Source organism: Alligator mississippiensis, chromosome 5, assembly GCF_030867095.1.
Source record: "Alligator mississippiensis isolate rAllMis1 chromosome 5, rAllMis1, whole genome shotgun sequence".
NCBI lineage: Eukaryota > Metazoa > Chordata > Crocodylia > Alligatoridae > Alligator > Alligator mississippiensis.
Genome location: NC_081828.1, coordinates 172937746 through 172965101, shown reverse-complemented (window position 1 = coordinate 172965101; position 27356 = coordinate 172937746). Strand labels below are relative to the sequence as shown.

The following is a 27356-nucleotide window of genomic DNA, read 5'->3' as shown; positions in this document are numbered from 1 at the left end:
GCTTTTATATGTCAAGTTTTCGTGCCATAATATGTTGATAAACAATGTGAATTTATGAAGCCATACTGGGTTTTAACAGGCAGGCCCAAATGCCTGTATTTTTGCGCTGACTGCAGAGATCCCTGTTGTATGGTCTGGTGCATGATAATACTAATTGTGTGCTTGCTGACAAGTTGGAATAAAATACAAAGTCCTAACGAGTCTTAGTTGGGTGCAGACCTGTAGCAAGTTTGAAATTAGAAGCACTTCATCAGTGAATAGCCTACGGATGGCCGGTTCTGGTATTTTTAGAGTTCAAAATCTATTGAAATATCTGCTTGTGTAGTAAACCCTCCTTCTCCTACTGTCTTCTTCTCATGTGTATTTAACTAAATCATGAATCCAAACAAAGAGTATTGCATCCCTCCCACCCCAATCTGAGCTTGAGAAATAATCTTTACAATGATGAAATACAAGTGGGTGAGTGAAGCATGAGCCCCAGGCACTGTCCAAAGTGGGGTGCCAGAATGGGGGGAGGGGAGCCTCACCCCCCACCCCCGCACTCAGCACCACCCCCTGCAGCAGCTCCAGAAGCCACATCAGAGGTGCCACACAGCAGTCAGTACCAACAAAAGCCTGGCATCTGAGGGAAGCTGCTGCTGTAGAAAGAAATGCCAGTGTGACCAGCAGCCAGAGATGTAACCCTGTCCTCTCCTTTCTTTATTGCCCAATTCAAGCTTTTAAACCATTGCTTGACATTCTGGCAGCATTAACTTCCACAGTAGCAGCTTGGTCTGGGAAAAATTATATCAGTTACGTCTCTGAATCTTTTGACTTAATTGATGAAGAATATCAGGTTCTTTTTCCACTCTGAGCGTTATATAAACAGCCAGTGATTTTTTTTGCACAACTGTCTTTTAACAATTACATTAAAATCAAAGTAGAACAATTCAGTTTCAAACAGGAACATTTATGTTCAGTAAATTCCCTAGCACAGAGATATCCTCAAGCAATTGTTTTGCAGCCTGTATTTCAGTGATATTGCTTGATAGCATTTAATTGATTGCTAACTTGGCTTTACAGCTCTTAGTTTTAGTGACTAAACGTAGTAGATTAATTTATTGCATTTGAGTTGTGGGTTCAACTAGATTTTTTTATTGAGAGAACACACATATGTATGTACCTACCTGTTGACAGCAGGGGGTTTTGATTAAACATGTAGAATCCCACCAATGTGCGTTTTTGCTTAAGGCAAAAAAAATCCTTAGCAAACACGTATTTTTTTCCAGCAAGGCTGCAGAGTTGTTGAAGTTATAGGCAGATACGGTTAGAATGTTATGAGAGAGATTCCATTTCAAAGTTAGTCATTTAAAGTATTCTCTTGTTCTTCCTGAATAAGTTTGGTTTAGATTCTCCCTTGACCTGGGGATTTTTTTAAATTAGCACAGAGCAGACCAAAAGACAGCCTAGGTGACTATTGAAGGATCATCCCACTTCAGGGAGTTCCTCTAGTGGTGTAGCCCACTCAGGCTAAGTACAGACATTCAGAGGGGTTAGGTGGAGGTTAGAAATGGCCACCCAATCTAAGGTAAATTGGCATGGCAGGGGAGGGGTTGGGGGGTTAGAGGGGCAAACAGACTTGGTGGGGATTGGGGGATTAGGGGTACAGTCAATGTCTGTGAGAAGGATCTGGGAGATGGGGGGGCAGATAACATCTGCGGGAGGTGCAGGTAGTATCCATGGAGGTGATTGGGGGGCAGATGGGATCTGTGGGAGTGATCAGGAGGACTGGGGCAGGAAGAATCTGCAGGAGGGATTGGAGGAATCAGGGGTGGGGAGAGGGGCAGGTGGGATGCGTGGGAGGGCTGGGGAGGCAGGTGGGATCTGCAGGAGTGGTCAGGAGGATCAGGGAGCAGGTGGCATCCTGAGGGATGGGGTGATGGGATCTGCAGGAGCAATCAGAGGAATTGGGGTGCAAGCAGCATCTGTGAGGGGATTGGGGGGCAGGTGGGATCCACAGGAGGGATGGGGATGGCAGGATAAGCAGGAGTGATCAGGGAGTTTGTGGGGGGGAGGGGCAGATGGGGTCTGTGGGGGCTTGCTGGGGTCCAGGAGGGTTTGGTGGGATCAGGGGGCTTGCAGGATCTGTAGGGGGACTTGGGGAGGACCAGGGGCTATTTTTAGTCCCCTGACCGTCTTGGCAGGTAAACCTATTCCCCCATCCCTCCTGCCCCTCTCCCCACTGATATTTACTATCTTGGCTCCCAGTAGTGGTGAATGTTGATAAAACTGGCACCTAGAGCAGCTTGCAGGATGGGGGATTTGGTGGGGGCAGGCAATTATTTCGGGCAGAGGACTGCTTACTGAGTTTTGGCCAAGCTATCAAGGGCCACATGACAGGCAGCCAGGGGCAGATAAATATTAATTTTCTAAATATTTTAGGGGCTCCGTGGGACGGATAGAATGGCCTGGCAGGCCGCATCTGGCCCGCGGGCTGAATTTTGCCCACCCCTGGCTGGTCTGCGGGGAAGGGGGGTGAGGGTCCAATGGACAGGTAGGAAAAGTGCCACCCTGATGCTGGGGCTAGCCTGAGGCTTTCCCAGCCTTGGGGCTGCACAGGTAACTACAGAAGTTCCATTCACTGGTCTAATCTAGATCCATTAAGTTTGTGTATATCAATCCAGGTATACCTTAGACTGGGTTCTGCCATTTTTAGACCAGTCCGTGTACGTGGAACTTCTGTACTGTTATGGGTTTAGATTGATTTCTGATCACTGAGACCAGATCTAAAGGCACAGACAGAAGTGACAATTTTTGCCTGATCTGGCCTCTGAAAGCACTCTACAGCTGTAACCAAACATAAGTGCATGGCTGCAGACCACTTTAAAAGGACCTGATCCTGTGAAAATCTGAACCCTCATATCCATTTCTATTTTGCATGAGGGTTCAGATGAAGACATTGCATGAGGGTTCAGATTAAGACACTCCAAAACAGAGTGTCTTCAGTAGCTTGTGTCTGTGCTGCCTCCAGCATTTCACTTTTCAGAATGGGAGTGGGAAAAGGGAATGGAGGGAGTTCAGTCTGGGGTTTTTTCAGCTGGTGCTGGAAGGTGGGGCAGGTGCTGGTTGGCGAACCCCTAGAAGGAGTTCCCTCTACTCCCTTTCTTTCCCCACTCCCATTCTAAAAACAGCACTGGGGCTAGACGGAAAGATCAGGAGGATGGGTGTTGCTAGGGAAGGCCGGCTGCAGGCTTGCAGTCAGCAGCTAGATTCCCCAACTGCCTAGACCCAACAGTGAACTTCTGTTGGGTTCAGGAGATCATTGTAACTGATAGTACTTCCTGCGAAGTGCTGTGAGTTACAGCAGGCAGCCTTCTGTCTGCTTCTTTTGTGTAAGGTCCACATCTGAGCGAACTAGGATTGTGTCGCCATTTTTAACGTGATTTTTAATTCTGACCTCCTCCTAACACCTCTGAACATCTATATCTCTGACCATCTAGCCATAAAGGTTGCTTTTCTCCCACAGCTGCTGACTGAAGTGTACAACTCAGAAGAGAGATCTAGGTGCATACTTCTCTTAGCTCCATCAGTCACTGGTCACTGTATCAGCCCTTTCAGGCTGCTGGAAATGGATGTGAATTTAAAGCAACTCTGCCTCTTTGAACTTACTCTAGGCAGCCAGCCTTTTGTGCAGTTGGCCCTGGATGAAAAGAATGCAAAGGTGTATTTCAAGTTACCTTCGAAATGCCTCCTCCTGAGTTGTGCTGGATATGACTCAGCTGTAGCTGTGGATTTAGGCCTTTGTTTATTTAAACAACTGCGTGTAAAATTGTAAGTAGTTCAGCAAACAACCAAACTACAAGTAACACCTCATTAAATATCAGGAAAGGAAAGAACAATAGTGCAAAAGTAAACCAAATCGCATTTTTTAAAAATGACAGAGAAAATCAGTCTTAAAGAGCAATTTTACTGGGAGGTGCAAATGGCATATTTAGTGACTAAGCACCTTAGTGACTAAGACAGAATCAGAGCACAGTAAATTGGCTCCTATGCTTATAAAACAGTATCCTTTGCTGTCATCGGAAAATTAACCTAAAGGTTTAAGTGACCTAGATTTCTGTGCTATTGTACAGGAAATAACACCCAGAAATAGCACCAAGGGCAATAATGACAAAACAAATAATAAAACATGCACATTTTAACCTGTTTCTAGGAATATTTAGTCTTCCCATACTGTCCAATTGGTGACAAACTCCTGTCTGGGCACCACTGCCCCCATTGCTCTTGCTGCTGTTACAACCAAGATGATGCTTTCTCCTCCACCTGCTGCTTCCTGCCCCTGGGGATGGGGCAGAGTAGCTCATGGGACCCAGGTATTTTGTGGCCTATTTTAGGGGCCCCCAGCCTGTGCAGGGGGGCCACATGGAAGGGGGTCCCACACAACCTGTGGCCTGGGGCATATGCAGCCTGCACAGTGTGCAGCCTCCCAACCGCTCAGAAGTTGGGCAGCTCTGCCTTAAAAAATGTAGGAGGTCTAACTAGATGATCCCATGTGGCCCCAAACATGAATAGACTATGAATGAATGAATGAATGAATGAATGAATGAATGAATGAAGATGATAATATATTGTTATTTAATATTCATCCAATGTTGCATGTATTTAAGTTGTATAACAACTATGGCTTAATGACACACCTATCTGGGTGTTGTTCACTGATCTGCTTTGTAAAAATTATGCAACAGTAATAATCAGTGAGGTGCATGTGTTTGCTGGGAGATAGTTGCTGCCTTTTCAGACAGCCAGGCGACTGTTTACATCCTTACAGCTCTTGCATGATGTCAAAACTCTCTTCAGTAAACAGCAGTGCAAGCTGGCAGTTCATTTCTGCACTGTATTCCATGGGTTTACCCATTTCTCATTTTTTTGATGCAAGGTCTTCCTGAACCTATGATCACAGAGGAGGAGAAGGGCAAGCAGTTCTGTGGAATAATGTTGGGAGTCTTCACATTATGTTAATCCACCCTATTCTGAAACATCACCTAACTTTCCAAAAGAGACAATAATTCAGTTTATGCAGAAAGCATTCATGTAACAAAGTATGCCACAGTAAGAGAACTGTGACGGAATCTTTACCGTCTCGGGGGGGGGGGGGAGGAGAAGGGGGGTGGAAAGGGATCATTAATTAATTAAATGAATTCATTACTGGCAAGAAAGTAATAGAGGATGAGAGAGGAAAGAAAGCACCACATTTCCAATGATAGCGCAGTGAAAAGGGATTATTGTTTGATACACTTCATTAACAAAAGATCAATTCCTTCTCCAATCTGCACTTTGCTTACTGCCAGTACTAAGCCTATCTGCAAAACTGCACTCCTACAAATGTGGCTTTGCAATCGTTTCACCCTCAAAATTGAGTTCTTCCCAACATTCAAGTTTCAGCTTTTTCATTCTTAATGCTATTTTATTTTAAAATCTTTTATCTTTTTTTTTAATGGTATACTGTACAACTTAATGTTTGTCTGCCCTGTTGATATGGATCTACTTTTCCTCTTGTTCTCTTTTTCCTTGTCTCTGAATTATTCTGTTATATTTCTGAAAGAAGTACACAAAACCTTTCACAGCTTATTTTTCCATTTCAGATAGACAGTACTCCAGTACACAAGCAAGGGCCCTTAGACAGATGTAACAGTTGAAGTGTATAAATATTATATTTTCTCACATATAGCACACCCTAGACTATAATATGCATCTTGTTTATGAAAGGTAGAATGAAGGAAAAAAGATCTTTCTTTGTAGTAACAGGGTGCATCTATACATGAATATTAATGCTATGCAATAAACTCCAGCCCATGCTATGCAATAAACTTGTGTCAGAGTTTATTGCTCCCGTGTGCAGTATTTATACGTGTTCCTAGGACTGCAGCACACCGAGCTGGCGTGGTTCAGCTCTGGCTGGCAGGAGGCTTGGTGGTCAGTCTGCAAGCCTGGGACTGCTCCTGGCGCAACGTGCTATAGAGAAGCTGACTGGGGCTTGAGGGTGCTATAGTGTGGGGCTAGCCGACAGGCAGGCCCATGCTGTAGTACCCTCAGGTCTGGTTGCCATCTACACGTGAGTTGAGGTGGAATAAATAACTGTTGTAGAATAGTACTTGTTTTGGGCAGTCCTGTTCTGCAGCAGAGTTAATTAGTTTACTTGGGCCTAATATCACCGCTTGTGTAGACTAGTGATGCTTTACTGCAGCACTACTTAGGCAACTCTGCAGCAAGTATCTCATGTAGATGTACCCACTGAGTAACAGCAACTAGGGAGCAGAATCTGCTCATTGTTTTGCTCCCTGTAAGCCTGGTGCAAATTTTACTCTCTCTTTTGCCTTTAACCGACAGAAACTGTTCTTGCTACATTTCTTGCATTATAATGCACACTGTAGTTTCTAACAGCTGGGTTTTGGAGAAAAAAAGTGTTGTATGTGGGGGGAGTAGAGTCACAGAATTGAGCAACACCTTGTCATACCCAGCATCTAGAGAGCAGGCAGAGTATGTTGTAGCAGTGATTTTGAAGCCTTCTGGTGGAGGTTCATGGTAGGGCCTACACATCTGTCCATGACCTGAAGTGCTGTAAAGTGCTCAGGGCCTATCTGTATGTAGCACAGCATTTCAAAATCTGAACATGATTTTGAACCAAAGCGGATGCTGAATTTTGTATTGTCCTCACTGTTTTCCTCTAGCTTCAGTCTTAATACGTTCACTCTTTTCTTTTCATTTCTGCATGTCACAAACCCAGCAGTTGTCATTACCTTAGTTTTGTTCCCTTACTATTAAAATAAGACAACAAATAAAACATTTTTCTAGCATCTAATGCGAAAGCAAGTGCAGCATGATCTTTGTGCTATGAATCTGACAAGTTTTACCACAGTTAACTGACAGGAACAAATTAAATACAAAAGAGGCAACCATGCATATAGTTAGTGTACATTCAGTACACTAACTATATGCACGGTGTTTGCAAAACTGATTCAAGGTACTGGTACAAGTTGCCTAGCAGTCACATCAGCCTTTGTTGTGGGATGGATTGCTTTTTGAGAGAATTTGGCAGGTTGCTTTGTCACTCAGCATACTGCTTTTCTTTAACTCCCCTGTTGGGAGGTTGATGCTCATTTTCTGTTTTGGCATAAGCTCATGCATCAGCTCTTTGTGAATGCTGTATTTAAGGCATCAATTGTAATTAGTTAAAATAATTTGTTCTTAAAGTGTGTACATTTTAATGCACTTGCATTTCCTGGCTTCCCACATCATGGCTTATGGGTCTCTTGTGCCTTGAATTTTATTCACGAATGAAAAAAGTACCATCAGAATGTTTCTGCAGTGCAAAATAGTTAAGTTGCTCATTATGCTGCATTGCAGCAAGCTGTTTTAGAGAAAGGACCCCATAGTGATTCTATCAGCTGTTCCATATGAATGAACCCCAACATATCTAAGGAAGGCAGGGTCTTAGGAGAAGTCTGAAGGATATGGGCCTTTCTCTAAAAGTCCTTCTTATACTAATTTTTTGGTTTAGCTTTTGATTCTGATGGTCTGATTTATACTGGTTGAATATGGAGTAAATCCACTGAAGCCAGTTAAGTTGTTCCAAATCCTCAAGGAAAAATGGACAAAATGAATGACTGGTCTTCATTCATTTCCACTAGAAAACTCATGTCTATTCATGGTGAAAACAGACATTGCCAAATTAAACAAATCATTCTGTAGAATGGTGGAACATGTCCTACCACAGCTGATCCACTTTAGTGGGTAAAACACATGGTGTTCATTGTTCTGCATCTGGCAGGGGCCTGATGCAGGACCATGAGCAAGATGTTCCCTTTGCATGGGGATTCCCTGCACCTCCTTGCCAGGATCAGGTCTGTACCTACCCATGCCTCACATGGAAGCACGGATTCTGGCTTTGGACAGCACAGGACCCAAGGAATTCCTGGTACCCCGCGCTTCCATCCCAGGACTCATGCAAGCTTTCCCCGCTTGCAGAAACATGCCCTTGACAGAAAATGGCAGATAGTCCCAGATGAGATATAAAAAATGTCCCTATTCTATTGCTTTACAAATTAGCTAGATTTCAAATCGGCAATGTCTTTTTTTTAACCAAGACACAAAAACTTAACAAACAGATTATTATTGCTTTAGTATTCCTGCCTTAAAATTAGCCAGTTCTCCAAAGTTGCTGGAATCTCTGAAGAAAGGGTTTCTATAGCCATATTTCACAGTAAAATGGGCTTAAAACAGAATTTAGTATTGGCAAAAGAAGATACAAGATAATTACAGTTAGGATTTAAAAATGCATGTGTTTAATGTTTTCTATTATTAACCTGCTGTGTACTTTGTTTTATTACAAATTCCAATATTAAACTCATAAAATAAGGGCCTCTGTTTTTCATCTTCACAAAGAAATGGTGGTGTTTATGCAATTGTACCTAATCAAATTGTATATCTACATATTGATCCAGAGCTGTATGGGTGTGTATGTTTATATGTAGAAGCACACATACACAAACTCTTCTGGATGGAAGGTGGAGCTACTGTTTAGTATTTGCCAAAATTGATCTTGTATACTTTCCAATGTACTGCTGTATCCTAGATGATGCTACAGGCCCCCAGTCAGGAAGAACAGCCAGACCTATTATGGGGCAAGCAGAAAAAATAAAGCAAAAGCTTGTGGACTTCGGGTAAGCATTTTATTATCTAAAACCTAGGTTTTTATTATGAGATAAGAGAAAAAAGTTTCAGATGATGTTCTCTGACATTCTTTGATCTTGTTATAGGGCTCCCTTGAGGAGGAGTTCCAACAAAGGCAAGAAATGGAGAGAGAAAGAAGCTGTGAGGGTGGCCTGTGGCAGTAGGTATGGGTAAAAGAACAGGGATGTGATCCATCTTAGGCCAGATTTTGTTGGCAAATCTGTGTTATCTAGGAGAGGAAATCAATAGCAGTCAAGCTGCATGCAATGCTAGAATAAGTTAATAACCAGGAATCCAATTCTGCTTTTATTAACCTGGATAATTTTTTAACAAATGGCCAAATAATACCTTAAAATGCATTGAGATATATAACACCCTAGATCTGTCTCTACCTCTCCCATTGATACTGATGGACATTGAAGACAGATTCCTAGAACTAACACACAATGTGCATGTATAAGAATATGTAAGATTCTATATCCAAAAAAGTTTGACATGTATTCCACCCAGTGCTGCAAACCAGATGCTAATGGGAGAGAGGGAAGCAGATCTTAAATACAGTCCACTATATTTCCATAGAAGAGTTTGTTTCAGGAGGGGAATAGAACCAGATAATTTGCAAGTGCACAGGAAAATTACATGCTAGATTTCGCCACATCAGCAACTCTTGGGAAAAGGGTTGTAAGTTGTTTGCTTATTCAGACAGCATCCCTAACACCTGTATTCACACTGAATGAATAAACAAACAAGCACAAAACACTGAAGTGACAGTACCTTTTCCCACAGCATCTGTAGGAAATTTTTCTTAGAAAGCCTCCCATTCTATTACTAAAAACATTGCAGACTAAGGAATGTTGGTTCCAGGCACAAAAGGCAAGTCCTTGAATTAAATGCCAAAACATCTATACTAGTAAATATACTCCAAATACTATAAAATGACACACAGACCCTAATATTCATAGGAAGCAACACAAATGCAAAAGAAAAATAGTAGTGAAGCAATCAAATCAAATTTATTCACCTTTGAAATATACAGACACAATGACAAATGTAAAACTTTTTTTTTCATTTGCAAATATTAAGGCATAAGGTCTTCTGATTCTGAATTGTCCCTCAGACTCACTGGCCCAGATCCTATTTGACCTACCAGACAACTGAATGTGATCCTATTCTGCCCTGCTTGAGTTGTTGGAAAACTGTTAATGCATCTACTGTATTTTCTTGCATATAACTCTCACCTTCTCCCCCTAAAACCAGCTGGGGAAAATTGGGGTGCACATATACAAGGAAAAAGGCACAGTGCTGGAAATTTGGTGGGAGGGGTAGAGGGTAGTGTGGTGGCAGTATTAATTGCTGTGGCTCTGAGATGGCATGTGGACGTGGAGCCAGTGCACAGAGTCAGACCTGGGGCACAGACCCAGCACCCAGAGTGCTAAATTGGGCCCCACCACACTGTGTAGCCCACATAGCAGGGTGGGGCCTGATCTGGCACTCTGGTGATGGGGCTACACAGTGTGATGGGGCCCAATTCAGCAGTCTGGGGGCTGGGGCTGAGTGCCAGATCAGACCCCGAGCACTACCGTGGTGTGTGGCCCCAGCACCAGCATGCTGAATCCGGCTCTGCTATGTAGCCACCAGCCCCAGGCACCCCAAATCTCAGATACTTACCCACATTCTATGGTAAGTATTTTTTTCTTTTCTTCTTGGGGCCTTCCAAAAATAGGGTGTATGTTATATTTGTATGTTATGTGAGAAAAATATGGTACTTTTGGAAAGCACCTTTTTATTAGCCTTAAAACTAAACTATGAAATGCAGGGAGGCGGCAGAGGAAGAGATCCTAATCATCTTTTCTGTCAACATTTTTTTTAAGGACATAAGCTGGATGGAATGGGATTGTACTTCAGCAGCTAAATTCATTTAAAATGTGTACAAATATAGTATAGTACTGTAGATCAGCACACACAACTCTGTTTGATATCAGTACAAGTAGCTGGCAAGGTCCTTAGCTTATGTAAATCAGCATAGCCCTACTGGAGTCAACAAAGCTGTCAGCTTAAACCATCTGAGGATCTGGTTCAACCTGTGGATGTAGATAGTGGCACATACTGTTGTGCATCACTAGGAAAAGAGATAGGTTTGTGAAGGGAAACCCTGTGCAGTGATGCATACCTGCAGTGGAATTGAGTGTTCAATTATTATATTCGGCATTTGAATGATAAAGAAGGGACGGGGGAAATGAATCTGCACTTATTTGTGAGAAGTAGGCCCTATAGTAGAATTAATTCCTTATTTGGCTGTACAAAATATCTGTTTCTTCTTGGGCAGTGCTGAAAGACTGAGAATCAGTAAACAGTGAAGTGTAAGCCCAATCATTCATTTTTAACAGCTTTTCATTTTCCCTACTGAATATGCCTGTCTTGAGATGCAGTTATTGAAGTCAAAGTCAAAGTGCAGAACTCATATGCTTTTACAGGTCTCAGTATGTCTTTGTAAATTGGCTGCTGTTACTTCTTTGTAACTTTTTAGAAACCATTTATGCTTTCCCTTTGTTACTGAAGAATTTGCTTCCAAAAATATGGAAGGCTGAAACCAAAACCAAAGCCGAGTAAGCTCTTTGAAAAAGAGGACAGTGATCAAATGACAGTGTCCTCTTACGATGATTTATTTCTTTTAGAACAGTTGATTGATGTAGAATTAATTATGTTGTCTGATGGATGCTTTGTGCATTATTTTGGCAATGCTGAAATGGCATTCTGATTGATTTTGGAAAAAACCTCCTTTCCCTTCGCCACAGGTACAAGGGGCCTAAAAAAAAGTCAGATCTTCAATAAAGGTAGGAAGCAGAGTTTCCTCTGCCTGTACAGCAGAATGCCACTGCAGATTATAGAACTGAGCGGTGTGGGAGACACAGCTCTGTAAGGCTAGGGGAAGGAGGGAATGAGCGTTAAAACTAGGTGAGTGGCTTTGTCACTATGTAAATAGTCATTGGGTTTGGGGAGGAGGATTCCCTCTCAGCCACCATGGCAAGGTTAATGCTTGGAAATTAGTTTGAGGATTAGGTGCATTAAGTATCATTTCTGGTTTTTTTAAGAAATATTGTAACATTCTGCTGTACAGCGGTATGTGGAAATTGATTTTTTTAGAAACAGTATGGCTTTAGGTTCTTTAGTCATGCAGTCAGAACACAGCCAGATATAAAAAAAATGTCACCATGCTACAAAATAAACTCATTCTCTTATGACTTCTGAAACCCTACTAAACCCTTGGGACCTAGGTATTGTTTAAATAACCAACAAATATTATTTGTGTCTAGGAGGGATGTGCAGACCCTAGGAATATACAGGCAACATTCAAAAAGGGAATTTAAGGCTAAAGCCTGTTCTTCATTACACCAGTTTAGATTCAGAAAATTCATCAATTTCTGTGCAACTGGTGCAACTAAGTACAGATTTTTGCCATATAGCTGATGCATAGAAAGCTTGAGTTCACACCCTACCATTTTCTATCTTCATCTGAAAGTAGACTTTTTGAATGCCTTTACCTACAAGTTATTTCATGGTTTTGCCAGACTTGTAGAAATAATCACTCTTTCTATAGTTCCTTACTTTATTTTATTTATTTATTGAGATTTATACTCTAACACAGATACGTACTCCTTTCTGTTAAACAGGGCCAACAAAGAAATGCTGGAGCGCTCAGCACACAGTGCAACTTTATCACAGAGATCCTCCTCTCTCCCACCTTGTGTCCCTTTCACATGGTATGGAGAGAGTGACAGGGGATCCAACTCTTCCAGCAACCTGCCTTCGCCTACCAGTTCAACTGAACCTTCCTCTGAAAATATAAGTCCAGCTAAAAAAGGGTTAAAGGTAGAAAACAAAAACTACCTTATTCCCAGTATGTGAAGTAGCATTATTGGTTCAATGTTTCAGGATAAAGAAAGGGCCAATATGTTGATACAATAAACAATGCACAGTTTTCATTGTACAATAAGAACTCCTCTGAACAACACTTTGTACCATGACAGACTGCACAGAGCTTTTTAAGTTGTCTCTCTCCTGATGTATGTTACAATGATATCCAGTATGATACCGAATGGCACTAGTGGAAAACAACATTTTGATCCATGAAACAATTGCTAGATTTGCATATCGAGTTGTGGATTTTATCGCATTTTTCAGGACTGATTGGGAATGGATACCTAACCATGTTTAACGTATTAAAATGAGATGTTTGCAAAGCTAAGAAATGCTGACATTATACAGTCAATCATTTGCCTTTTTTTCCCTGTCACAAAATCTGCTTGTCTCGCATGTTGGTTATCAGATTTAATTGCATTTGTGAAGATCTTTGAACTAAGAAAATGTGATTGTTATTATATAAAGCATCTGTGTGATTCTTTTCTAGATGCATGAATGTTGTTTTCAGCATGATAATCCTTAAATAACCCTAAGAGTAATGTACCTAGCTTTCTTGTGTTGTTTAATTTATAGCCACCCATAGGAAATATTTCTCTAACGGTATACCTTTTTCCATTCTGCTGCTTGTACTGGGCTGGAAAAGAAACTGAAATGGTTCAGTCCTCATATTCAGGGGTTTGATTACAAATTACTTCAATTTTATGCCCACAATGAATAGCAGTTTTTGAAGTTTTCAGGGGCATTTAGATTAATTAAGAGCCCTCTTCTAGAAGTAAATGAGTCTACCTATGTAAGAATCTACAAGATCGTAGAACAGTGACATGAAACAGGATCATGCCTGGAGCTGTTGGAGAGAAATCCAAGAAAACCTCATGGATTAAGCAAAGATAGGACATATAAGGGTGGAGGGGGGTGGCATGAAAGGGCCAATTTTCAAAGGTGTGATGATTATTTAGGACACCTATACACATACAGCAAGGCTGCACTGTAATTATGGCATGTCAGAGCAGACTCAATCAAGTCTGCTGGAGCGTGGTAATTACTGTGCTTTAGCAGAGTCCAGCATCATGTGTATCAGTGTCCTTGCCTTGAAAAATGGCGGTGGGGATGCTGTAACTAAAACCTGTTCATTTTTCACCATTTTTCAGTGTGGGGACACTTAGACACATGATGCTCCGGCACTTTAATTAGAGCGGCTCTCAGAGCCACTCTAATTAAAGCGCCCCCAGGTTCCTAACTTTCCATGAATGGCAGTTGAGTTGGGCATGTAGTTTCTCTTGTACCTTTGAAGATCTTTCCTTACAAATAACGTGGAAATAGAATAAACCCTCTTTTTTATATTTGTTTCTGTTAAGGCATAAGAGGTAAAGTAATTTGTTTGCCATTGCCCAGCTGCTGTGTTTCCCCTTTCTTATTATATTTTAATGTAATATTTTATATGTAAAGGAAAATGCCACTTCACTTTTCAGTTAAAGGATTTTATGACGTCAGTAAGCGCTTAACAGTTACTTAGAGATGTTGTGTAATCTCTATCATTGGAAGCTTTTAAGTGCTAGTTAGACAACTGTCTTGAATGATTTAGATGGAGATGATAATATTTTGAGAAAGGGATTGAACTAGATAACAGTTGATGTTCCTTCCAGCACTAAAACTCAAGTGATTTAGAGAAAAAGGAAATTCTCTTTGAACTCTGTTTTTGCTACATCAGATTCCTAGGAAACAATTTTAAAGATTCAGTACTTAAATTTTCTCAGTGAAATGCTAAAAACAACTCCTCCTCAATTATTCTAGTCCTCCTCAAAAACAAGAGAAAGCAGAGTAATAGTTGTCATGGTTTAAAAAAATATTTTAAAAGAAAATAAAGTTTTGGTCTTTCTTTTTAAAGTGCACAAGCCCTCAAAATGAGCTGTACTGGGAAATCAACGGTTTGGGATTTTACAGCCCATTGAGAGGTATTTCACTGATTCCACTAATTGTAAGATGGACAGTAAAAAAAGGGGAAGTCAAGCTTGATATTCTCCATATTTTTAAATGAACCAATTGAAAAACATGACTGATGTACACATACTGTCATGTTTTCATGCTTTGTATATTGCAAAACTTCAAAAACTCTCAATTTTTTTAGTTACCTATTTCTTTCTGGATTAGTACCCTAAATATGTGGTTTCTGCATCTATTTAGTTTTTTGTTGAACACCAAGAGAGCCAGAGATACCTTGATCTATTTTTCTTGTTTTTGCATTGGACTGTTTTCCAAAGTCTGTTGAAGATTTCTTGCTAACCAAGAATGATTTGGGTAAATTCCTGGGAACGATGTACATGAATTACTGAATGACATTTTGTTCTTCCTTGCTTGTGAAGTGTGATGTTTGTCATTATGTTTTTATGACAAACGAGTGTCTTTTTTGGTTACTGTTGCAGTAAGTATCACATAAGGTCAAATGGTCTTGTTTATCTTCTGTCTTGCCTAAAAGTTAGGCAGAAAAGGAAGTTCCTTTCACTTACTTCTAAGAAGTTTATTTGAGGCTGAAACAGTTCACAAGATATTTTCCTTGTCTTTTCAACAGTAACTTTTATTTCCCGATAATCCAACCTTTGTTCTACCCATTGTATTAGTGCATGTTCTGTGGTCGTCCTAAGTGTTTAGATGATAGGCAAATGCCATTGATCAACCATTAGAAATAATGAAGTTGATACCCTCATAAAGGGCTGCAGCTGTATATGTGAAGTCTGTAAATTATTCTCAGATAATTTTGTTACTAATTAAGATATTAAGCTGGCAAAAATGTCTCTTAACACATACCATAATAAATGTATAGCACATTATTGTGTAAAGCATTAACAGTGAAAAAGATTGGGGTTCTTTGTGTATATTCTAACCAGTTCAGCAAATTATCAAAATCACTCCTGAACTATGCCAACCTGGAGGGGAAAGGCAAGTTTCCTGTTAGATATGTATGTAAGATCTTTTGTTCATTTTGACTTGTGCTTTTGTCTACAGAACTTCACATTCAATGATGATTTCAGCCCCAGCAGCACAAGTTCAGCTGATTTGAGTGGTTTAGGAGCAGAACCCAAAAATCCTGGTTTCTCTCATTCCTTAGCACTGTCGTCAGATGAGGTATGTCCATGACATTTTTACAATGAAAAAATAGTTGATTTCTCTCTCAACTGGCATTTTTCTTAAGAGTTGTTAAAATAATAGTTGTTTTATAGACACCTTCATTAAGAAAAATCTTGATTCCCGTATTGTCTTTGGTTACAGTCGTCATTCATTATCTTGTATTGGAAGTAAATGACCAATCGCTCTAAAGTAGGACAATAACAGAACAACTCTGGTTTCCTGAGAGATGCTTTACCCAAACCTTTGCCAGAATTCTGTTTCAGCATGGTCCTCCTACATTTACATGGAAATACATGCATGTTAACCTGAAGACATTAAACAAAATATAATTGGGCTCCTTTTGAAGGAGTTTAGCATGTGAGCAAAGTAGGATGTAGGAATACTGTACTGTTTGATCAGGCCTTGGGTCCTTTATAATTGAATATTAAGGACCAAATTTTAAGGCCCATTCACTCAGCTTCTGTTTGTGCTTCTGTTTGTGCTTCTGTGTAAAAATTGCATGTCTATTAATTTTTGTATATTATTATTTGTGCATAAATTCAGTTCTCATTTGCACTCAATTTATGCTTGATTTGCATGCACAGATCAAGCTCAGTTATTTGGGGTTTGTTTTTTTTGCATAAGTGATAGTCTGCAAAAAATTGTGTGTTGAAGAGACCCTGTGCCAGGATTAGATGTGCACATCCAGAGGCAGTGTTTGGAAAACTTGGCCAAAAAATGCTAGTACAGTAAAGTGACTTGAGTCAAATTCTTAGTGGTGCTACACAGAATTTACACAGCTGATCCTCAGAAACACCAAAGATGTAATTTGACCTGAAGAAACTTTACTGCATTTATCACAGTGAACTCCATGTTTTCTTGTCTAAGGTATGCTCCAGGATTTGCTTTACAGAACTCAATTTCCAAACTTCTATTATTCCTAGGATAATTGACATTTGTTGTTGTTAATATGTGCATGCTTTACATGAATCTAAAAGAAGATCACTATCCCATATAACCCCAGGTGCCAAAATTTAAGTTTACAGGGCAGAGAGTCCTGTAGAGGTCAGATGTTTTAATACTACATGGGCTGTCTTCTGACAATACATTCCCCTAAAACCTATATTATTAAATGTTTTGCTCTTTTATCATTTTTCATTATTAGCATTGTGCTAAGTGACAATACTTTGCACCTGCTAGGTTGAATTATAAGTTTGAAAATGCTTTCGTGTCTTTTTCAGTCTTCTTGTATCACACTTCCATGGTGTCACCTCTGAAATATCAAGTACAGACAGGCCTGTAGAAGTAGATAGTGGCCTCCCACCCCCTGCTGCCATACTGAACTGCAACCTCTGACTCAGCAAGTATCCATTCAGAGTTGTTGTACGCAGACCTCCTTACTCAGGGCATTGCTAGGATCCATCTTCAGCCGTGGCTTACTTGCTCTGTCAGCTGGGATTGTTAGTGAAACTGCTGGAGATCTTTCACCTACACTCCTCTGCTGGGGTTGCCATAACCACTTGAGAGAAACAAAAAGTATGAAAAGCAGGGGGAAGGAAACCACCTTCTTCTTCTACTTAATAGACCATAGACAAGGGTCTTTTGCTGCTTCCAGTGAGGTCCTGGGCAAAGCTCCCGTTGACGTTAGTGCTACACTGCTGGGAGCTCCAGTAAACCTCAGCAGCACAGGATCAGGCCCTAATTACAAATTCATGCATTTGGTTGTTGATCTTTTAACATAACTTTTCTGTTTCTGGAAATAGTTTTTAAGATCTCTTTGTTTTTCAATAGCCATAACGTTTGCAAATCTTGGTGCTGCCTTTGCTGAACTCTTACATGCCGTTACATATTCTCTGTTTTGTTTCTATAATGCTTTTCTTTTCCCATTTCTTTGTTGCTCCCTCACTCAGAGCCTGGATATGATTGATGATGAGGTGAGATACTAGTGAGCTGTTTGTGGTGGACTGTGTAACCTTGGTGTGGTACTTTCTTGTCTCATTTGCAGACTTGCATTTCTTGTCTTACTCCATTGTGTAGCAAATTTCCCTGTTCAAACAACAGCACAACCCATAAATTTTACTGGTTCTTCTCTCCTTTTCAAACCCTTCTTGCTATAGTTTTCAAGGCTATAGCCAATTGTCATCTTTGTGGGTATAGGGGGAGAGGAAGGACAAAAGTTGTATTTGTATACAAATACACTGGGCTGTCCTGGTCTCATGCCTGGCATGAGGTAGGCAAAAGGTAGAGTCAAGTCATCTTTTTCCATCCCTCACCAAAAAGCATGGCTAAGAGTTGAAACAGCCTCTGGCACCATTTAGACCAGTCTGAAGGCTTCTCAAGTTATGCCATCTGCAGCTGCTCTCCTGACCAGGGAGCACTGTGTTTTCCAGCCCCCACTGACATGCCCCCTATACCTCTTGTGTGGTACATAGCAGATCAGTAAGGAGCAGGGACGCAGTGACAGATGGGGCAGGCAGACTAACTGATCAGACAGTGCAGAAAACAGAGCAGCTGATCAGGCAGGGGAAAGGGATCTGAGTGGGACTTGGGGACAGGGAGCGTACAGAACTTGTGAATTGCCTTCCAGAAAGGCTGGCCCCTGCTGTCTTATGCCAGAGCAAACTGGCAGAGAATGGTGCATTAAGCAGACACCCAGGAATCTCCAGCTGCAGAGGCACAGTGGCTAGAACAGCTTCAAGGATGTGGCTTCTTGGTTTGTTCTGTCCTGTTGCCATATGTCTTCTTGTAGTCCTCCAGTGATAATAGTGGATCTGTGGCTCCATGATTTCATCCTGAACTCCAGACTAATTTTCTAAGTACATTCTATGTACTTAGAAACCCACCAACACGCTCAAACTTTAAACTTTGAGAGCTAATGGAAAACTACCCATTGTGAATTGTGCCACATGGCTCTATTGAGTCGTCATCTGCTACTTCCTTTTTTGTGCCTGTAAATAGAAAACTAGAATTATTAAGCTATTTTAGTCTCATTAAATTGATTCCTAGATACGGAGGTACATCCAATTATATATGGTGTATCTTGCTGATGTTGTGTAAGGAAGACAATAGAAATTGTTACAGTGTGGATGGTATGCACAACAATATGTATTATTAGTGAGTCTTGCTTTTTTAATTATAATGTAGCATGTTTCTGTCACAGATCCTGGATGATGGACAGTCTCCTAAACACAATCAGTGTCAGAATCGTGCTGTTCAGGAATGGAGCATACAGCAGGTTTCCCACTGGTTAACAAGCCTGAATCTTGAACAGTATGTTTCTGAATTCAGTGCCCAAAATATTAATGGAGAGCATCTCCTTCAGCTGGATGGGAATAAACTTAAGGTAATTGAGTGTCTTGACTCAAAAATTATTCATTGTTGCTGGAGATAATCGTACAGCAGGAAGTCTTCAGGAATACAATAGAGTTCTGCAAGTGGAATGAAGATAAACTAGAGTAATAAATATAGTGCAAAAAGCCAGATTTTTAAACATTTGAGGCTTATTTGCTATATAAAAATGGGTTGCATGCAATGTACTCATGTTTAGCTGCACAAATCAGATGAGTGCATGTGCAAGTGGTATTTCCATGCACATATACTGCATCCATCACCATTTTGTAAAAATGTAATTCACATGGGCTGGAAAACCCCAGAGAGAGGATACAGTGCTGGACAACTGGTGATTGCTTTGCCTTTTTTCACCAGTCGTTTCACATGCTTCATTATTGTGTTTCTTCCTCCCACACATTTTTCTACAAAACTTATCAGGCAATGGTTTGACAGCATTTACAGTAAGTAGTATACAGAAACTAGATGCATCGCTTAGAAGCTTTGATGTCTAAAATCTACTTTAATATACTGCAATGAAAATGAATGTATCACTGAATAAAATGGATACAAATTTGAGTTTGGGAATCAGCATCTCTAAAAATCAAACCCTTTTATCCTACATTGGAAATCCATAACTTATTGCCTTTATTCAAGTTTAGGCCTTCACCTTTCTGTAGTTCTAAACTATTTTGTGAAGGAAAATATGGTCTTTTGGCTAAAGCACAGGAATGGGAACAAGGAAATCTGAGGTTTGAGATCTATCTCAGCCATAGACTTGAGTTGCTCTGAGCGAATCACTTAATCCCTTTTTAATCCCTCAAATTTTCTCTTGATAATATTAAGATAACCAAGTTTGCCTACTTTAATGGTTTTTAGTGATGTTCTTGAATATTTTATAAAATAGCTGGAGTGCTTCGTGCAGAAGGTACACCATGGGCAGAAAGAGCAGAGTATTGTTATTTAACCTGGGGTTATGAAGTCCTACTTCCTTTGTGACTTTAACTCAAAATTTGTTCATTTTTTTTGGTAGTCTACTACTTTAATAGCATTGTTATCAGAAGGTCCATAATCTGTTCATAATATGGAATTCTTTAATTTTCTTTTTATTGCATTTTTTAAATATTAGGCCCTTGGCATGACATCTTCCCAGGACAGAGCAGTTGTTAAAAAAAAGCTAAAAGAAATGAAAGTGTCCATAGAAAAAGCCCGCAAAGCCCAAGAAAAAATGGAAAAGCAAAGGGAGAAGCTTAGGAAGAAAGAACAAGAGCAGCTGCATAGGAAATCAAAGAAAACAGACAAGTCTTTGACAGAAACAACAGAGGGAGCTAATGAGCAATGACAAAGCAGAACCACCAAGATGTTAGTCACTTGGAGACGCTTCAAGGGAAGCAACTCTTTGTGGTGCCCCTCAAGTCTTGTGTTCATCACACAGGAATATGTACACATAAATGATGATATAAACAGAGTGAATGGGGAAGTTCATACTGTGTAACTGCATTTTCCTGCAGGTCCAGATCTTGCTCTTGGTATTGACTTGCTAAACAACCAAACTCCATTGTTTTATTTAGATACCCTGTTCGGGTTTTTTTCCCTTTCAAACTGCTATCCTGCATTGGGCTACTCATGTTTGGTCACCTCGGCAGTCATTGTGACAAAGCATCACAGGTGATGCATCACAATGACATTGTGAATGGGATGGTCAGAACAATCAGTGAATATATATGAAACTGGGTAACTGGAGTTATCCCCATATCTGGTACAACTAACTCATCTAACTGGAATGCCATCTTCTCTCCATACCCTGTTCTGTCAACTGGAACAGATTTCATCTTACATGAGTACCTTGAAGTGACACTGCTCTGAAAACATAGCTGTTCAGTGACTTCTAATTATACACAGGAGATAAAGATAGAAGAGTCAATATCCTTCCTGGGCAAAAAGATGATAACACTCTTAACTGGACAGTAGTTAGCCAAGGAAGAACTCAGCGCCTTAAAATGATTATGTGGGTTTACATGGAGATCTGAGGGTAATATTTATCCTCCATATAATTAAGGAAAATTGAAATTCTAACTTGAGTATAGAAAATTGGTAGAGTCCACTTCTCCTTGTGCTCCCAGTGCATGTAAGCAAACCTCTTTGTAGTACACCAGGAGGTTCCTTTTCCAGCTGGCTCTGAACCAGAAATTGTTTTTTATTTTACTTTGGTTTTTGAGGAAAATTCCACATTTCTAGGTTTGGTCTCCAGTGAGGGTCAGGGGAGAATGAGTTTTGCATTCTGGTGTTACAGGGCTGTGATCTAATTAAATACTATCTGCTGAAATGATCTCCAAATTTGATTTTGTAAAGGTTTCAGTTTTCAAAGTGCACTTTATAAAAAAGAAAAAGAGGAGGAGGAAACTTCTGGTTGAAATAAAACAAGGTTCATTACTGTTATGATCAACTACTACTGTACAACACTATAACACAGAAGAAGGCTGCTAAATGCAAACTTGAAATGCACAGCGTGTTTTGAGTAGAGGATCTAGGCAATACCCCCACTAAAAATTCAACATGGAGACATACTTTGTAGAACGCTTGGATAGTTTGACTGATGGTCATGCTACATACTTCAGATTTCTAATGTATAGATTTGTCTAAGAAGCAAACAGTGTAATCTGGCACTGTATGTTATTACAGTTTCTTAATAGCCAGTATTAAAATAGTCAATAGTCAACACTTCATCAAAGAAACAAGCTTATTTGATGGGAAGTTGAAGATATTACATGATTGTTTTGAAGTTGAAGTTACTTGGTAGTAACATTTATAAGTTTCAGCAATGTCATTTCCTTTTTCTGCATCTCATAAATACTGACATCAGTCACAATCTCTTTTAATCAGCAGTTAACTCTTGTCTATCGACATGAAGTTAATCAGAAGGGTCAGCTGCTTTGAAAATTAACTACAAAAGCTGAATGATTTCAAAGAAACATTTGTTCTGGTTCTGCCTCAGATTTGATGTTCAGAAAGTTGTTTGTAAAACTCTTCTGAAGCTCAGAGTTCTGGAATCTGCAAAGCAGGAGGTTATGGTTATATATATTCACTAATGTGTAATGTTAATTATTCATTTTAATCCTAAAAGTTTCTTTTAGATGTAAAATTTTCTACATAACCTGACACTCCTCGTTTTAGTATTAATACATGACAACTCTACTTAATGGCTTGAGTTTTGTTTCCAAATCCAATTTCTACTTGCTTTTTGTTTATGCTTCATTGAACATCATTGAAATAAGTAGTGAAACTTCCATGAAGGACATGGTATTAAAATGTCTAAACATTGATATTCCTAGTAGGATAAGTCTTGGTATGGTCCTCTTCTCATGCTGCCTGAGAGGAGGAGAGTCGCTACAGCAGAAGTATAACTTATCTGAAATAATTCAGATGTATTTTTCTGTCCCCCTTCTCTAAAAAAAAATTATACTGAAGTGTAGTAGAGACCTGATGAAACTAGTGCTTAGTTGTTTTAGGGGGTATAAGGTTATATTTAGGAAAAAATTAATTGTTGGGAAGGAACTGGAAAAGTACTATTTTAAATAAAATGTTGATAAACACATTAGATTATTATTTTCTAAGTTATGTTTACATTATGATAATGTTTTAAGTGGTTGTATATAGTAGTCTGTGGTTGTATTCTATTTATGTTTTCTTAAAAGCCTAAGGCAAACTGGTATGTGTGATATGTTTGATTTTTTCATTTCCTAGTGTCAGTTAATCTTAGCGTCTTATTGTACAGATAACTAATTTGATTCATGCACTGTAAGTATTCAGATTTTTATTGTTTCAATGAAATGTCAGCTAAATGGTATATTTGAACTTTGTAATTTTTGTTTGAAATTAATTGAATTTTAGAAAAAATGAACAGCTTAGATTGAACAATACATTCTTAAATACAAGTTGACTAATGTGTGAAAGCACAGAGGACCAACCAGAGTCTTGAGTTCTACTCTTCCTTGATCAGGTATACTTTTTATTCCTTTTAATAAAGGATAGAATTCGAGGCTTGGGACATACAACAGTGTGACTGGATTACAATGTTTGTGACCAATATGTTTTTTTTACATTTTTATTTCCCCTCTTTTGAAATGACCTATCTGAAATAAAGGAGTACAAATGCATTAACCACTGCCACCTTAAATATCTCATAGGAACAATGCTTATTATAATAGCGTGTCACAAGATGGAACAGAATGAGCAAATATCCTGTACTGAATGAATAGGTGGCTTTTTTCTTGTATACCCAATACACCTTGTGATTTGAGATCAGCTGCAAATGTGACTCAGCTAGTTTAGAGTCAGCAGCTCTCTGATACTTGGGCTACCAGTTGTCAGGACAGACCAGAAGAGCAACATAGAGCAGCCCCATTTTTGACTGCTAGGTACTCTTGGAGCACATCGGTACCCTGGATGCATCCTCAATATTCCAGTCACGTATCCTACGCCAGTTGTACACAGTTGAGGCAATCCCAGCTGGCTGGTTAAACTACCATTCTGTTCTGTAAATTCTGGACCTGCTTTGGTCAACATGCTTGATGCCCCTATTCTCTATTTATGCACATCATCCAGCTGCCAAGGCTGTGACAGAATGGGGCACAATGAAGAAAGGAGAGGGGCAGAGAGATTTTTAAAATGTACTAAATGAAAGATGCACAGGTGCTCATAGCTTTTAGCGTCAGAAACTTCAACTGGCATTGGACCACTCTGGAGCAAGCAGCCATGATTTGGGCTCCAAAACTGCCAAATACACAGAGGCCTGGTTCTCTGTTGCCTGGAACTTCATGGAGCCATTAACACCTTGGTTTATGTTGTGGCTGCACAGATATTATATGCTCACTGTACACAGATATAAATGACTACCCCAGGGTCAAGACAGCAACCCATTTCACTTTGTATAATAGAATAGTATTGTCCATTGGTTTTGCATTTCATTGGGCTGGCCCTGCAGAGCTGATGGTCATAGGAATAAAACCAACCACAGGGAATGGCTAAAACCTGAATAATGAGGGGGAGAGGGGAGGGAGAAGGAGTAATAAAAAAGCCAAAGGGAGCTGACTTATGTTTATAGCTCAGCTTACACAGATTACTTCATATTGACAGACATTTATTGTGCCATGACTCAGAACCTGCTGGGAAGATGCTATTATTTCTAAGCAAGATTTTTTTCCCAGGAATTCTAGAACGGCCTTTCTCAGCACCCGTTCAGTTTCCGTGGGAGTTCGCAGTGGTCAGTACCTGGCAGCATGGATTCCCAGTACCTCAGCTACACACCAAGGGCTTGCTACTATGGAGACAGTGACAAAGTTGCTAGCTCATCAACAGTTGCTGCTTACAGCTTGCACAGCTGCCTGAGAAGAAGGCAGCAGTTGTGCGATTATGCTTAGATGAGATGTGTTCCCATTGCTGTCAGAGATAAATACATGTTGTCATCTATAAGGCAGAATGAGGTCTTAATGCAGGCAAAGAAAGAAGTGTCATTTATGTGTATGTGTGGCTGGGAATTACCATTATAGGTTAGCATCCTACCCAAATGTAGTTGTGAAACTGAAAATCAAAAGGAAGGGTGTGTGATAGTTCTGTTCTTTATAGTGTCTTAAAGGGCCATTTGTATTGTTTGGTATTTAAGGAAAGAAAACATTCAGATTCAGGATTAATTTCTTAGCATTTTCAAATGTATCAAAAATTGTTGTATGTCAGTGGGAGATGCATGCAGTTTTTGATCCTACAATTTTACCACTGAGGTCAGTGACAGTGAGAGGGGATCTTTTAAACAATACATACATAGTCCAGTGCCAGCCCTCAGATATAGTGCAGATAATGTTGCTTCTAGCTTTTGACCTAAAGCTTTAAAAATCTCAGGAAACCCATGACTTGGTCCAAAACACTGAAAAAATGGAAGCAATTGAAAACCCAGATGGCACATGTTTGAAAGTCTGTAGTAGCTGAAATGATATGGAAAAGGCCAGGGGGGTTTAATAGTTGATCCAGCATAATCAAAGAATGTACTGTTTCTAAACATGGAAATGTTTAAGTGATGGAATTTGTAGTTTGTGGGCTTTTTTAACAAGTCTGTATGCATTTGTGTTTGTACATAAATACACATGGAAATCTGTATTAAAGAGGTAGATTCATAGCAGTTAGGATGTAAGTAACTGGGAGCTATGGGCTATACAAACATAATACACACATACAGGGGTTCTGATAACATCAGGAAATTTATAAAAGCAAAGCACTGGTAGTTTGTACCACCAGTACTCTAACTCCTAGATGTGCTTGGAGCCTGCCTCGTGGTTTTCTTGCTATATTTTATATATTTGATGTTTCACAAGATTTTAAACAAAAATGTTTTATTAAAACCACAAAGAGAACATTCCTCAGTAGGTCTTTCTGCCTGTTGTCCTTGTCTTTTTTGGCAGGATTATTTGTTAGACAATTAGTATTATGCAAAGAAAAACCCTTTTTTATATTTTGTAAACTTGACTTTGCTTTCTGTCTGTCTGAGTTATGAGCAGCTCTACAATGGTGCAGGACAGTGACTCAGAAGTCTTATTCAATCGTCACAGTCAGCTATAGGTCTTTTGCAAATTGAAAGTCTTTTACTTGAAGTTCTGTACATGTTTTATTGTATATTTTCTTACATTTTAAACCTGCCCTATTTGAAAGCTGTTGAAGCACAGCCATGAACCTGAGCCCTCAAGTTCCCTCCTGATCATAATATATGGTTTATTTTGTTAAATGACAGCAGGGCTGGGACTTAGGCTATTAAATAACGATTAAAATAGCCATTAAATAACGATTGAAAGGGTGCATGTTGTTGGAAGGTTTTGCCCTTAGTTCTTTGTGCTGCTTGTTTTGGGAAATTTGGGCTCTTTGTGAAGAGCAGGTTGTTTAGTTTATTAGGTCTGATCATGTGGTGGGCGCTTTCCGTGCTGTTTGGCTTTGATAGAGAGAGGTGAGAGTGTCAGCCCTTACGTGGGCAAGCTCTAATCTTGCTCCCATTGCTCTCAATAAGTTTTGCCATGGACCCCAAAGGAGGCAGAATCAGCTCTAAATGATAAAGTGTCTAAAACAACAACTATGTGGTGCCAAAGAGAAGGAAAAAACAAATCCTTCTAAAATGAAGAGGATTCAGGGCACAATGGACATCTTTTAAGTATATCTTTATATGTATACTTTCCCTGTTACACTTACTATCATAATTACTGCTTTTTGTATTTTTCAGTCATATTGCAATGATCAATCACTGGTAATTTACAAGTGTTATACATATTGCTAGAAGAGCAGGCAGCTAAAACAAAAATGTACTGTGCTCCACTGTAAAAACTGGCTTTATTGTTTCTTTCTTATGGGGAGAGGTGGTTGGCTTCAGATATCTTTTAAGGTCAAATGTGTATGAATTGCATGTTATCCTGAACTTTTAATTTGTACATCTCGGTGTTTAATCATCTGCATGGAAGACACAATAGTGCCATGTCTGAGCTTGTTCTCTTGTGCTTGGTTAATATGTACTTCTCTAGATTGCTGGATTTCCAAAAATGACATTCTTTAATGTTTGGTTACTTGAAAGCATTCAAAGCAAACCATCATGGTGGCCCTTTGTTTTCTTACGAATTAGAAAAAAAAAGAAAAACCTGTGATTAAACTTTGTTAGTGTAAATAAATTCCTTGCCAACGAGTATTATTGTTGTTAGACAACGAATGCAATAAAGTAAATTCTGAAACTTATTATTAGATTTTACTGAGTTGTCATTCCCCATTTCCCTCCTATTTCATTTCAGAATGAATGCTAAGTGCTTCAGTCTGTTAGTTCTACTTCGGGTGACTTGCACTTAATTCTTCTTTTCCTCCTTTTCACTAAATCGAAACGTACAATCATGGAAAAGTAGGGACAAGCCTGGCAGGGGCTGCTTCCCTGCTCCCCCTCCAGGCATATGCCAGCTGGGGTCCCTGCAAGCCAGGGTAGGGGTTTAAGCTCCTCCACTATCATATGTAGTAGCCTGCAGGGAGGGTTGGAGGAGCTGGCTATGCTCCCCAAATCAGCTTCCCGTCAGCCTTGCAGCTGCAGTGGAAGGGAAGGAAGGGCTCTCTCTACCACCACCCAGCTTCTAGCCTGAGCCACTGCAGACATGTGGCTGCATTTCCAGAGTCAACAGTGAATGTCTGTTCACTTGCAAATTGGTTCAATCTATGCAGGTTAAACTGACCTTCAAAGATTGAATCAATTCAGACTCGGGCTTTTTGAATGTCTGTCCCTAGCCTTA

At 39.8% G+C, this 27356-nt stretch overlaps 1 protein-coding gene across 11 annotated transcripts in view; it reads left to right on the top strand.

The window, feature by feature from the left end:
- PPP1R9A (protein phosphatase 1 regulatory subunit 9A) overlaps positions 1–26820 on the top strand; it is a 256192-nt gene extending 229372 nt beyond the window's left edge. For 4 of the 11 annotated variants that reach the window (XM_019497853.2, XM_019497854.2, XM_059728981.1 and 1 more), the window contains 7 exons: positions 8612–8699; positions 8796–8873; positions 12381–12579; positions 15631–15750; positions 17643–17666; positions 18893–19075; positions 20189–26820. In XM_019497853.2, the coding sequence (XP_019353398.1) occupies positions 8612–8699; positions 8796–8873; positions 12381–12579; positions 15631–15750; positions 17643–17666; positions 18893–19075; positions 20189–20401 (905 nt within the window). In that variant the 3' untranslated portion in view covers positions 20402–26820. Of the gene's footprint in view, positions 1–8611; positions 8700–8795; positions 8874–12380; positions 15006–15630; positions 15751–17642; positions 17667–18892; positions 19076–20188 lie in introns of those variants that run through there. The other 7 variants (XM_059728989.1, XM_059728982.1, XM_059728987.1 and 4 more) reach the window with 5 other exon arrangements.
- Positions 26821–27356: the final 536 nt, after the last annotated feature.